At 36.7% G+C, this 13,321-nt stretch overlaps 1 protein-coding gene across 39 annotated transcripts in view; it reads right to left on the reverse strand.

Annotated features, from left to right (window-relative positions):
* The window catches only part of PTPRD (protein tyrosine phosphatase receptor type D), a 2,185,700-nt gene that overhangs the window by 137,583 nt on the left and 2,034,796 nt on the right, over positions 1–13,321 (reverse strand). For all 39 annotated transcript variants that reach the window (XM_049116106.1, XM_049116100.1, XM_049116099.1 and 36 more), the window contains 2 exons: positions 7,475–7,565; positions 1,955–2,164 (listed from right to left, as the gene is read on the reverse strand). In XM_049116106.1, the coding sequence (XP_048972063.1) occupies positions 1,955–2,164; positions 7,475–7,565 (301 nt within the window). The remainder of the gene's footprint in view (positions 1–1,954; positions 2,165–7,474; positions 7,566–13,321) is intronic.

Consider the following 13,321-nt stretch of genomic DNA (forward strand, 5'->3'; position numbering starts at 1 on the left):
ACTCTGTGATTTGAAATTCTTTACCAAGAGCCTTTGAGATAATCATCTTGGTCAGCCAAGATACAAATCTAAGCAGAGGTTTCCCCAAAGCATACAGATTTCCAACCCAAATCAGGAAATAGAGACACGTGAAAATGAAAAGAAAACAAAACAAAACCATAAAATGATACCAGCCTCGTAAAAAGTAAAACCTGTTCATTGTGTGGGGGTAATGGCCTTTGGTTATTCTAAACCAGTCCTCTGATATTCTTAGCAAGAGGTAATAATGGACTAGGGAAAGCTCATGTCTTAGGGAGTGAATATTTTCTCTATGAAAATTATCAGCCTACCCTGGGAGTGGTTAAGTGCTGAACAACAATTATTCAAAAAAATCTGAGGCTTATAAAATGACGGTATCACTGCTAGCATTATACTAGTTGGATACAGGTCTTTTCTATAAAGTAGATGCTGGCCTAAAAACACATACAATGCATAAAGAGCATTGTCAAGAAAGATGATGGAGAAAAGGGACAATTCAGATGGTGTATTTGGAAAAAGTTCGAATCACATAATTAATGAAACAGTGAAATGAAATACTAAGGGAAGGGGTAGAGTCCTCATCAGTGATAATGCATTTAAACACTAGAAACGTCGGGGAGAATTCAAACCAGAGTCTCTGATGGTGGTGCCACCAGCCTGCATGGTTTGCTGAGGCTTCTCTTCTTTGCTGAATTCTCTGATCTACCTCACTGGTCTCAATGTGCTTTCTGTAACATATTAGAGCTATGTAAAGAAAATCGCTTCAAATATCTAAAAGTCATTAAAAACAAGAAAGAAAACGATGATTTCTACCATCCTATTCCCTTGATGTTCTGCCTTAAAACCTTCAGCTAAAAAGAGGACGTGCATTAACATTCCAGGGAGCCCATCACTTTGTTTCCAAATGACATTCTGTGCACAAAGGTAAACCAGGCAGAAAGGCTGCCTTTGTGTTTTGATTTTCCCCGGGGGAATTCCTTCAGTCATTTGAAGAGAAGCCCCACTGTACGTGCTAACACCTGATGTGAAGAAACCTTTGATACATCTCAGGCTTCTTACACGCGCGAAGCGACTGGCTCAGCTGAGCTGCCACGCCTGTCAGCTTCAGGTCCCTATTAGAAGGATACAGTTCGAATATGTATATTAAATGTTAATGTGAACTGCCACTTCAGAATCCACCCCCCTTCACGTCTATAATTCTCTTCCCCCCTCTCTCTTTTTTTAACATTCACAGCAACTGAAGCGTAAAACGACATAAGAGCAAGATGAATTACATAAAAGAAGACAACTCATTATTTAGAGTACCTCAGGAATTCTCTGTTTTATTGAATTATTTTCTAACATTCTTGGCTTTTCACTGATAAAGTCATTGGTAAATTGCTATAATTAAAGAAGCTGGCTGTGCTTGTCTTTTCCTAGACAGACCTTTCTTCCCTGTGAATCTGGGCAGAGAATGTGGGCTCACTGGCAGTTACAAGAGAATAAGACACAATCACACTCAATCAATATTTTTAAATATCTGGAAATACACTATGTTTAACTGCAGAACTTGATAGTTCTTATTGTAATTAAATAAACTGAGAACATTTTCAAAGGATGACGAAGGAGATTTTGAGCAGTGATGGGCATCACCCTCTTATCCATATGCATCACATTGATGATTTCAAGAAAGATGTCCTGTCAATTCGGCACTCCATCAGCCAAAAAGTCCACCTGAAGTCCATGCCATTAGAGACACAGCCTTGTTTATAATGAAATCTCAGGCAGATTATTCAGCAACGTTTAAATAGCAGGCAACCTGTTGCTCCATTTAAGTTAATGACAGCTCATGAGAAATAATTAGGATGGATATATTTACATGTCCTCCAAATAACCATATTCTGGTGAAAATATATAAGAAAACCAAAGGGAAGAGATACAAGCACAATGAACTTACAGACTCTGCATGCTCCATCACTGCTAACACAAAGAAGACATATTCTTGACCACTCTGGAGTTGCTTGTTTGTGAATCCACCATAATGTTTGTCATCCCCCAGGGTGAACTCAGTGGGAAGGACATCAAAGTGAGCAGCAATATATGGCTTTAATTCAACTTCCCTCCCATAGCGGATGCTTCTGCGTTTCCTAGATATCTCTTTAAGCAGCTTAAGGAAAAAAGTGGGAAACAGAAAACGAAATTGTAAACAACAATAACCCAACTTAATGGCTGTTTAATAGGAGAAATTAATTCAGGACCGGGGAGAACTCAAATACAATTTGTCCACATTTCATGTACCACGTCAGCCTCACTAAATCTCAGTTCTATCTTTCAAATGCTTGTCTTGCTGCTGAAGTAAGGTGTTAGACTGCTACGACGAGGCCCAGGCTAATCTATAAACACAAGACTATTAGACCCTTCCTCCCAAAGGTAGCTCATATCATAGTCCACCCCAAGGAAATCTTCTTAAAGGGCAAGAGTGCACTATAACCTAAGTAAAAAAAAAAAAAAAAAAAAAAAAAAAAAATTCAGCTTGATTCACATAAGCCTCTCAAGCAGTATTTATTATTAGTTTTTTATTAAATAACTAGTAACTTCAGATAAAGCCATCAAATATGATCACCTTCTGAAGAGGTTAGTACCGTTTTAGATTGTTTTTAGTAATGAGATCATTTACATGATACAAATTCCCTCAAATCAGTAGAAATAGAATCCAATGATCAAGTTTTATTGAAATTTCTATTAAATAGACATTGTCACTCATTTAACAATTTGTGGCTTGACTTGATTTCTTGGCTCCTTGAATAACCTTTTGGTTATTCCTCACACATTTATTGTGACATCAACTTTTCTGGAGCTGAAAGCTCCCTGGAGAGGTTGACTTATCTTCCCAGGTGATATAGGCATGGTAGATGAACATTAATTTTAGTATTACCCTGAAGAAAACAAACATACACATGTACACAAACATACACATGTTCAAGTACTTTTAAAAGGGAAAAGGTAGAACTTGTTTCAACATTGCTGTTTCGCATTCACCGTTTTCATTAGAAAGTCACATTAACGATATTTTATGACAAATGATTTCAAAGTGATGTTGAAGTTAGCTTTGTCTTCTCCCCTTAAATATATTGGTGTTTCATAGGGCATAACCGGGGGAAAAGTTTATAGCAGTCTGTGATGTCTTTTTTTTTGGGGGGGGGGAATGAAACTTGTTTTCAGCTCAATAAATAAAATTAAGATACTAATGGAAACATTCTGGTGAAATTATTTGCTACTACTCTTGTATCTATAAGTGGAAATGATAGATCAAAAACCAAAGCAGCAATATCTGCTTAGCAAAATGAGACCCTGGCATTCTCAAGGTCAGGCTTCTTTGATAATGGCTGCAGACTCCTCTATACATGGCAAAGGTCAAATACTAATGTAAGGAACCTGGTGGCACACTACACAGAGTTGTAAATGTGCTCAGCTGATCAAATGGAAACTAAAATTGTAAACATTCTTTTGGTTATATTCTGTGCCCATGTTATTTTTGAATTTAATTTAAAATGCTCTATTTTCTTTAAATTTGAATTTATTGATGTGATGAAAATTACATGAACTCTATAGCTCTTTTATGAGACCCACAATTGCGGGCATCACCTGTTTAGCAAATTTGGACGATCTGATGATAAATTCAGAAGGCTGATCTATTATGCACCAAAGAAGAGGTAATAAAATAAGGCCAGGAACTCAGCACCATCTTTCAATCCTGCTGTCAAGTTTAGGTTTACTTATAATAATGCTAATCACAATGATGGCTAATATTTATTAAGCACTTAGTTGCTGCCAAGCACTGTTCTCAGAAGCCCAATATTTATTAGTTCATTTACTCCTCATAATAAACCTTATAACTGAGGGCATTATTATATCCCCATTTTATAAATGAGAACACTAAGGCATAACAGAAAGTGGCAGTTTATAATCTGATCAACTGGTGAAATAAAATGAAATTACATGTAAGAGATTTTTTAAGCTATATTTTTGTTGGCGTAATGGTTGCACAATATCAAGAAAACACAAATGCAACATTTAAGCTAAACTGATCATCTAAATTGTTTTAACTCAGTCTATGCTTAGACAGATGTAATTTTTGTGCATCTGTTCTCATTAATGCAGCTGAATGTGTACTTAGGTTTCCTTTTCCTGGATTATTTTAACATGTTATTTTAAAACATTCTGATGCCATATATTTAATAGTATAGTGGAAAAGTCATTACGAAGGTTATCATTGATATGTGGTAAACAATGAGCCATTATATTAAGGACAAATGTACTGCAGATGAGCTGAACAGCTTTTTGAAGTTGGTTAATCAAAAACATTTACCATCAGTTGTTTATGTGACTGCATCCCCTCTTCCACTTCACTGATCAAACCCTACTTTGATTTTATTCATATTTCAGATGTATGCAACTGTCATAATTCATCCATATCACTGTCAGCCCCAAAAGTACCTTTTGCTCACTGTCATCCCTGTGAGTACACTTTGCTAGGGTGTCTTTAGAAGACTTAGCAGAAGTACTTTAGAATTAAATATTTGGGTTTTTTGCTGCTCCTTAGATGCAATGCAGCCATTCATTAAGGTCAGCCTGCCCCTGTAGGTTGTTCTCATCTCTGCAGGATGCTTCCTATGTTGTACTTTAAACTGGTCAAGTGTGCTTAGATGACACCAAAGTTACCCAGTATATTGAAGTTACAACTACAAATGACTACATTATTTAGCAGCAAGCCTTTGAAGTACATAGCAATGAAAAGCTTATGATACATTGTAAGACCTTCCCTGAATTAAATATAACTAATATTTTATGAGTCATTCTGTCCAAAATTCAGTTTGACTATCAACGTCTGCTCTGCCCACTCTGACCTTGACAACAGAAGTTCTAGTGCACGGATTTATTATGTGGAGATTATCCCCAGACAAAGGATAAATGAGCTCAGAAGATAATATTGAGAGTGACTCTGTTTAGGAAGCCTCTTTCCATTTTTTATGGGCCTAGATGTGAGGCATACATGTGGAAATCCCCTTAGGCCACCATTATATTCGATGATATACTCTCAACGATTTGAATTATAGGCCTTTCTAAAAAATCACTTGGTCAAATACATTTAAGAGGGGAACACTGCTTTGTCAAAGCTGGCAGTACCAAGCCATAGATAAAATTACAACAATGCTTTTATTATCCATGATAGGGGGAAAAATGTCTGTAGGGATCAGAAACTGGATGAGTAAGCATAAAGTGAGGCCATAGCCTAGTTTCATTTGCTCCCCTACACAATAGTTACAAAATGTATTGGAGGTAATTCCAGAAGATATATCAAGGGCTTTAGTTTTTTATCAGAAATAATTTTCATTTTCCAGTCAATGCATATCTTATTTCTTCCACCATTAATTCTACAATGTGGTCTCAATTATGTCAGTAAGAAAAGTGGGAAACACCCCAACCTGACCCCAAAATTTTGAATTAATAAATGTTCTTTATCAAACTATTATACAGATTAATGCACCACAACTTGTGAGATGATTAAAATGACCCTCTGTTATGGGAATCAGCAGCACAGACCCATAGAATTTAATTGCAGGAAAGTTCAATGTCATATAGCTCTATACTTTAATCCATTAGCATTGCTGTGCATTTTGGAGGTTAAAACCTGGCTATAAAAGAGAATCAGCTTCCTATTACTAGCAAATGGTTCTACTTCCAAGAAAAGTTTATTATTTAAAAGTATTTGACATAATTTTTGGATTGGAGGATCTTAATTCTTTGATAGCTTGTTTTTTGTCTTCCGTTTCTTATTTTTAACAGGAGGAAAGATTCATAGATTCTACAAGTTACCTTTGCATTTTAAAACCAATTACAATTCAAATCAGTAATTTACTCAACAGGTGATTAAAATCATAAGTAATAATGACAATAATCTTAAGATTAACTGATTAATCAGTTGCAAGTAAAAGTATGGCTTGCTTCAAAATGTTTACAGAAGACCAGCTGACATTTTGCACATTCAGATGGAAGACTACTATTCCTCTAACATAGAAAAATGATCTTTCTTCTTTATTAACAGAAAAAAAATTATAACATAAATTGCTTGACATTATTGAAATGGGATCTCATTTTACACCCCTCCAATGCTTATCTAATCATTAAAGGGTGACATAAAAGTATAATTCTAACCTTGAATTCATCTCCCCTTCTGAACATGATCAAGTTTAATTCAGATAAATTAAGTAGGTGAAGTAAACCATATGTCTAGAGAGGTTGTGTGTCTGCCAAAAGAAGCTAGTGGTCCATATCCGTCAGATCACAGTCTCTTTAGTGCAGACATGTATGAAATAAACATCTCTTCCCTGTGAGGCAGTTAAGGAATTTCTGCTTTCTCTTGCTAATTTAAGGTGGAGAACATACCCCGAAATAATAGGTTGGGCTATCAGATGTGGCTTCTGTTGTAAATAAACTCAACAAATTAAAATCTCATGTGTTCCCAAGTGAGGGACTTTTGATTTGCTTTCTGACATGATTCAAACCAACATCATGTTAAAATAGCAAAGTCTTTCCTGTATTTGACTGAACCACAGCCATGAACTTGCTTGGTCCTTTGGGATATGGCTTAACATTTCTGATCACAGTTTTCCCACCTAAATAGAGTATATAATATTTAGGTCTTGTTCTTCATTCTATGTATTAACTCCCATGAGAACAAAAACCAAAACCTAAAAACAAATGTTCTTTTTGCAAAAAGAGTACTAATTAAAATGCACCTACTGTTGTAAGATTTCAAAAATTAAAATCACACTATTTAGTATTTGTTCTGTTTTTTGTTCTATATCTCTTGCCTGGCTCAAACTTTGGGATGTGGTTTTTGTTTGTTTGTTTTGGTTTTTTGTTTGTTTGGTTTTGTTTGTTTTTTGTCCCTGCAGTTAAATGCATCTTTGATTCTGAAATCCTACAAAATACAGAATAAGGCAAACGAGCCAATCAGCATAATTCTGTGAGAAATAGGTCAAAAACACATAGTAGGTGGTACATTGAACTCTAGTGCAAATTGCAAATTAGCATTTGTAACAGCTTCAGCTACCACTACACTCATTAAGCAGACCTTGGAGTTCATTACAATGATGATTAAGCCTTTTCTGACAATTCACTTCACCTTCTACACTTTGCATCATGTTTTACAAGGGGCAAGAGACAAAATATTAAAGCCAACAATGATAAGACAGGTTGTAAGCGTTATTGCAGCTACATGTCTTTTAATCAAAGCAAAAAGGTCTTTGTTGGGATTTCTAGAGGTTATCAGGCCCATAACACTGACCTATCCAACCAGCTGACCAGCCACTCAGATGAAAGTCAGCACCTAGACTTCCTTCCATCAAGAGGAAGAATATGCTTAAAAAATTAAGTAACTAATGAAAAGCACATCCAACAAACACATAGTTACCTCATCTAATTCCATTTCATCTGGACTCTCCCATGGCTTGATAAATTTCCCACGAGATTTCTTCAAAGGTACAATTATTATATAGTAACCTCTGCACAAGAATGGACAGACAGAAATAAGGTTAGTTCAAAGGGAAAAGAAAATGGATATGTCCTTAAATCTTCCACAGGCCAGTGATTGAGAATGAAGGTAAATTATGGATATGGAGTGACTTGTCCATCAATGAGAAATAACCACTTGTTTGTTCAATTTTAAAAACAACATGGGTAGACATTTATGTGTGACTTCAATGATCTTGTATGGTAATACCACCATGGTTGACTGCTCTTTATTAGGTATCGTAAACAGAGCAGAAACAGTTTGTTAGGACCCTGGTGCTAGACACATTCAAGTTTAGTATGCTGAAATGCAGCATCACAAGCTGCTGAACCAAGTATTTTCTATGACATCAATTTATAAGATGATGTTTTAATAGAAAATGTGCAATAAAAATTTCCCTTAGCTCATACAAATGCCTAGATGATGACAACAATGATTTCATTTATACATCCCTAAAATACTTTTTATTTGGATAAGAAATTAAACACACCAAAATTACCAACAATTTCACAACAGTTAAATAATGATGTAATTATTTCTATCCATCCAATTGCAAACCTTAAGGTAAATACAGTAGAAACTTGGAGACCATCACCATCGAAATGCCTTCAAAATAGATCTCAAAAATAAATGTATACAAAGGACAAAAGTAACTGAGCACTCACATTAAGAATAATCAGTCAAAATTTAAATAACTATAAAGGTTCAAAAATAGGTATGGGCTATTTGAAAAGTTGTTCTGCATCTTCCATAAAATGTATACTCTGCTCTTGTATTCCTGACTCTGCTTGATCTCTGGTAGTAACTCTACAATGACTTGAAACATAGGTATATAATAATAACGAACACATCAATCACTTCCTACTTCTCAGGTATATTAAATGTATAATCTCATTTTGCCTTGTCAAAAACTGCATAAGGACAGGTAACAGGCAAAAAGATTAATCCAGAGAGATTAAATTATGACCAAAATTAAAACACACTGTTACGGGGATACAAACTTATACATATCTTAACCTTGGCAATAGTCTGGCTCTTTCTTTGTTTCATTTATTTGTATTATAAACTACTTTTAAAGGACTCCATTATTTTGTGGATATTTGTTGTGAAAATGAACACACCGACACACATACATTTTTATTTATTAAAGATTCTTTTTTATTTATTCATGAGACAGAGAGAGAGAGGCAGAGACACAGGCAGAGGGAGAAGCAGGCTCCATGCAGGGAGCCGGATATGGGACTCCATCCCAGGACCCTGGGGATCACAACCTGAGCCAAAGGCAGATGCTCAACCACTGAGCCACCCAGGTGCCCCCACCCACACACACACTTTTGAAAGAGAAGGCTGCCATACTGGGAAAGGGGACTGCAGGATGGGCACTACCAACCTTGCATCTCCTTATATCAAAGAAACCAAGAACATGTGCAGAAAGGCCTCTTTCTACTTATATCAAAACAAAACCTGCAATAAACTCAGTAAAACTCTATGCTAACCAACTCTGTTTCCATAAACAGAGTCTAAAGCTGCACTGTTCAATATGGTAGCCACTAGCCTTTGTGGCTCTTGAGTACCCGACATGTGGCCAGTCTGAACTGAAATGTCTTCACAGTGTAAAGGACATTGGATTTTCAAGACTCAGTACAGAATGTAAATGTAAGATATCTCAGCAATAAATGTTTAATAGTGACCATATGTTAAATGATAATATTCTGGATATATTAGGTAAAATAAAATGTGCTATTAAAATTAATTTTACCTATGTCTTTGTACTTTTCACTGTAGTTGTTAGAAAATTTAAAATTCTATATGGCTTTTATTATATTGAAAGGTGCCATTTTAAAGTGTTTAGGTGAAGAATATGGCATCTGAAGATACATCTGGCCCACAAGTTAAGCTCTGTCACTGATTCGCTGTGTGATCTTGGGCTGATCATTTAACATTCCTTAATATCAGTTGTGTACTCTGAAAAATGAGAGCACACACCTGTGCTGTCACCTGTCACACACAGGCAGCACCAAACTGAGGCAAGCCACTATCATTAGTACTGACCCTCATCATGGGGGGAATGCATGTGAACCAAGTTATTCAAGTAGGACTCAGCAACAGTCCCTGAGATGCAAGTTAAAGAACTTGTCAAAACGTTTTTTTTCTCCTCAATCAAGAAATCAGATCAAACCAGACAACTATGCCAGGACCCTCTCTCCATGGTGCTCTGAGCAACTAATCACCAGACTCCCAGAATCACATCACCTAGCCAACCATTTTCTTTCCCACCAATAATCATGATGATTGAGGAGGGTGAGAAGGAAGAGCTGGAGCATGTGAGAAAGGCCAGTATCTTGTACTTTATGATCCAGAGGAAGCATCCTCCTCTTCCTATCCTCCCACCACCTGAAGGATTTGCCAAACAAGTCCATCACATTAAACAAGCCTGGAGAAGAATGACAAGGGCTGCAACTGAGCATAAAAAATAACACTACAGATGCACGTGACAACACTCATCCGGGAACCTCTTGCTCTTCACTACCAATTGCACCAAGTCAAGACCGCTTCTCTTCACCTAAAGTAATGATACTCCTCATTATCGGAGAGTTCCCATTGCCCTCTTTCAGAATCTTGTAAATCAAGGTTAAGATGATGAATCCTATTAATTTTTCTCCTGCTTTCACAGTTGAGTTGCTATTCTTGTGCATGAAAAAAGAATCCATTCACTTCTTTCGCAGTACTCCCCAAATGTTCATTCAATTTGTGGCTGGGATAAGAATTGAAGAGCCTCCCCCACAGCAAGTAATTAACAGTGTGCCTGGATTTGCATGGCCTTTTCTGTCTCCTGATGTCCAAAGCCTTCATCTAGAGCAGTCCAAGAGGAGCTGCTTCAAAGCAGCTCTCAGTCTTTGAAAGAAACGTGGCATAGGGAATTCGAAACTTCGTACTATAAAAAAGTTTAGCCTAAATCCACACATTTCATCCATGTTCTCTGTAACCACGGCATTTGTAAACACACATGTTTTTGCCTTTTCTGAAACCTAGTTTTCCCCTGACAATCCTGCTTCCCTCACAGGCTTCTCATAGGGTGGCTGCTTATTCATGCCCCTCCACCACCCATGCACCTGAGCTGGAGGGAGGGCCCAGGGTTTCCCTCCTCGCTCACTGTTGCTTCTTCCAGGTATTTTTTTCCTCCCCACTTTAGCTAAAACAAAAAGCAAGCCAAAAGACAAGTGCCTCTTGTTTGAGGCATATATTTCAGCTATATTGTTATATTATTATGCTCTTCTCTCACTGACTTTTATCATCCATAAACCCTTTCAGAAACCCTTTCTTTCTTTTTCTCTTTTCCCCCAGGGTCTTCTTCCTTTTCTCCCAAACTCTGCCATCATCCTGGGTGATTTCAAGTTCCAGAAGGCACCATGCACCACCCAGGGCTCTCAGATCTTTGACTCTTCTTTTCTAGAGCCCACATCTTCCACTTAACACTAGCTAAAATCTGTAATTGCCCTTCTCTGGGCCTGAAGCTACAGAGCTGCATATGGCTTGAGAAATAATGCACAGGGAAAAATGATTTTGTAAATTCATATTCAGCAAATTCAGGACTTTGATCTGTCTGGACATCTCACCACAATTTCTCCAGTTATCTCTTCCTTCTCTTTTGTACAACACATTTGTCAGACTTTCTCCCCTGGCCTCAAACCTTGGACATCCTTACCTCCTCACTAGGAGATAGCTTTATGTTTATGTAAAGAGAAAATAAGCACATTTGGACTAGAACTCTCTCATCTTCCAAACCTACCAAACTACATGGCTACTCCCAACTGGCCAAATAGTGTTTATAGAAAATACTCTTGTTTCTGCGAAAGTTTTCTTTACCCGTGTAGTAATGATTCTTGTTCGACTTTCATGGGGTAATAAGGACGAAAAGATGACTCAGATAAGAAAAGTGAAATGGGGAGCTAAGATGTACTCTACAAATTGAAATCAACCAAATCATATGAACTGAAAGAACTTGTCTGAAATGGAAAAAAAAATGTTTTTGGATATAGATCAGCTTCATATATGGATAAAATTAAAGTTTACACTATGCTTTGCCTGTCTGACTCAAGCTTGAAGTTTAAGCTCAAAATATCTTTTTTTGACATAGACTTTAACTATTAAACTAATAGAAAAATAAATAACTTCAGAATCAATATATCTGCAAATGCTCTGACTACTTATAAAGTAAGCTGTGTTTTCCCAGTATGTTAGATTTAATTAGATAGGTTAAATCTAACCTTCAGAATTTTAATTATATTAAGTAAAATTTTACTAGTTTTATTTAACATGTTATCACCAAGGGGCCTGGCTCCATATAATTATTTGAGAAGACTAGGTCTGGTGTTTGTGGTGGTCCCTTTTCAAATTCAGCCAGGCTTTTTGTATTAGCAGAATGTATTAGCATTCTCAAACTCATTATTTAACTAGAAGGTCAAAATTTGTATCAGAATTTAATGATGAATGTCATTCCTTGCATAATTTCGTGTGTGTGTGTGTGTGCACGCGCGCATGTGCACGCACTACAGTTATTTGGGTATATATTGTTTAAACCAAATTAATTTACCATAGAAAACCCAAAGCAGGTTGAATGATCCTTCCAGTCTCCATGTTTAAATTAAGGTTTTCAATATTTTTAGCGATGTGTTTTCAGACAAGTTAAAGTCACCTAATTTCTTCAGGCCTCATTTTCTTTTTTTGTAAAATAGTGGATGATAATGCTGGCCCCTGGGGAGCTTCTCCCTTTACCTCTCATCTGAATTCTCATGGCAATTGATTGGTTTAATTGCTCCATAACACTTACACATTTCCATGATCTATGACCAGGCACAGGTGCCTAATTACTCCTTATTCTAAGGTCTGTCTGGGGCAGTTCTGTCCATTCTTACTTGTCCTCAAGTTCTTAACGGTTTATCAATTGTCCTAGAAAAAAAAAATGTCCTGGTCTGACCAAATACTCTATGGTCATGGTTCAACATGTGGGCTTACAGCCAGACTGCCTGGGTTCAAATCTTTCCTCTCCAGCTCCAATCTTGTGTGGGAAGGCAGGCCAGTTCACCCTAGAACTTCCTCAGCCATAAAATACGAAGCACTCTTTTCCTGAAGATTCCATCAGCTATTGTGTGCGATGCCCTGGAACAATAACTAGTAAGGCTCCTGTCACTATTATAACTGTTCTTAATATCAACTTTATGATTGTGGCCGGGCCGTTTAGTATCTCTGAGCCTCACTTTACTCACCTATAATACCTACCTCACAGGACTATTGTGAGACTAAAATAAAACATTCAAATGTCCTCAGTAAAGTGTAAAGCACTGTACAAATTTAAACTTTCACCACTGCACTTGACAACCATGTGATGAGTGAATTATTTCTCATTAAACATTAAACAGATGATACATTAATACATTAAACTAGTAATGGTGCACACATTTTATGAAGCATCTTTGTAAGCCATGCTTCCAAGAATATTTTTTTAAAAGAGGAAAAAGTAGGCCAACCTGAAAGCCAAATTAGTAAGACCAAAGACATTAAAAATTTCATAAAATGCTCTGTTTCATTTCTATTTTTCATAAATATAAGATGATTACCATGAAATTAACTTACATCGGGTACCTTCCAGCAGCTTATCTCTTAGTACAATCTGTATGGTACATTTTTCGTTACCACCCAGAGTAAAATCCTGCTCTATAAAGTCAGGAAAGTTCCCTTCATCACAAC

The sequence above is a fragment of the Canis lupus genome, chromosome 11, assembly GCF_003254725.2.
Source record: "Canis lupus dingo isolate Sandy chromosome 11, ASM325472v2, whole genome shotgun sequence".
In the NCBI taxonomy this organism is placed as follows: domain Eukaryota; kingdom Metazoa; phylum Chordata; class Mammalia; order Carnivora; family Canidae; genus Canis; species Canis lupus.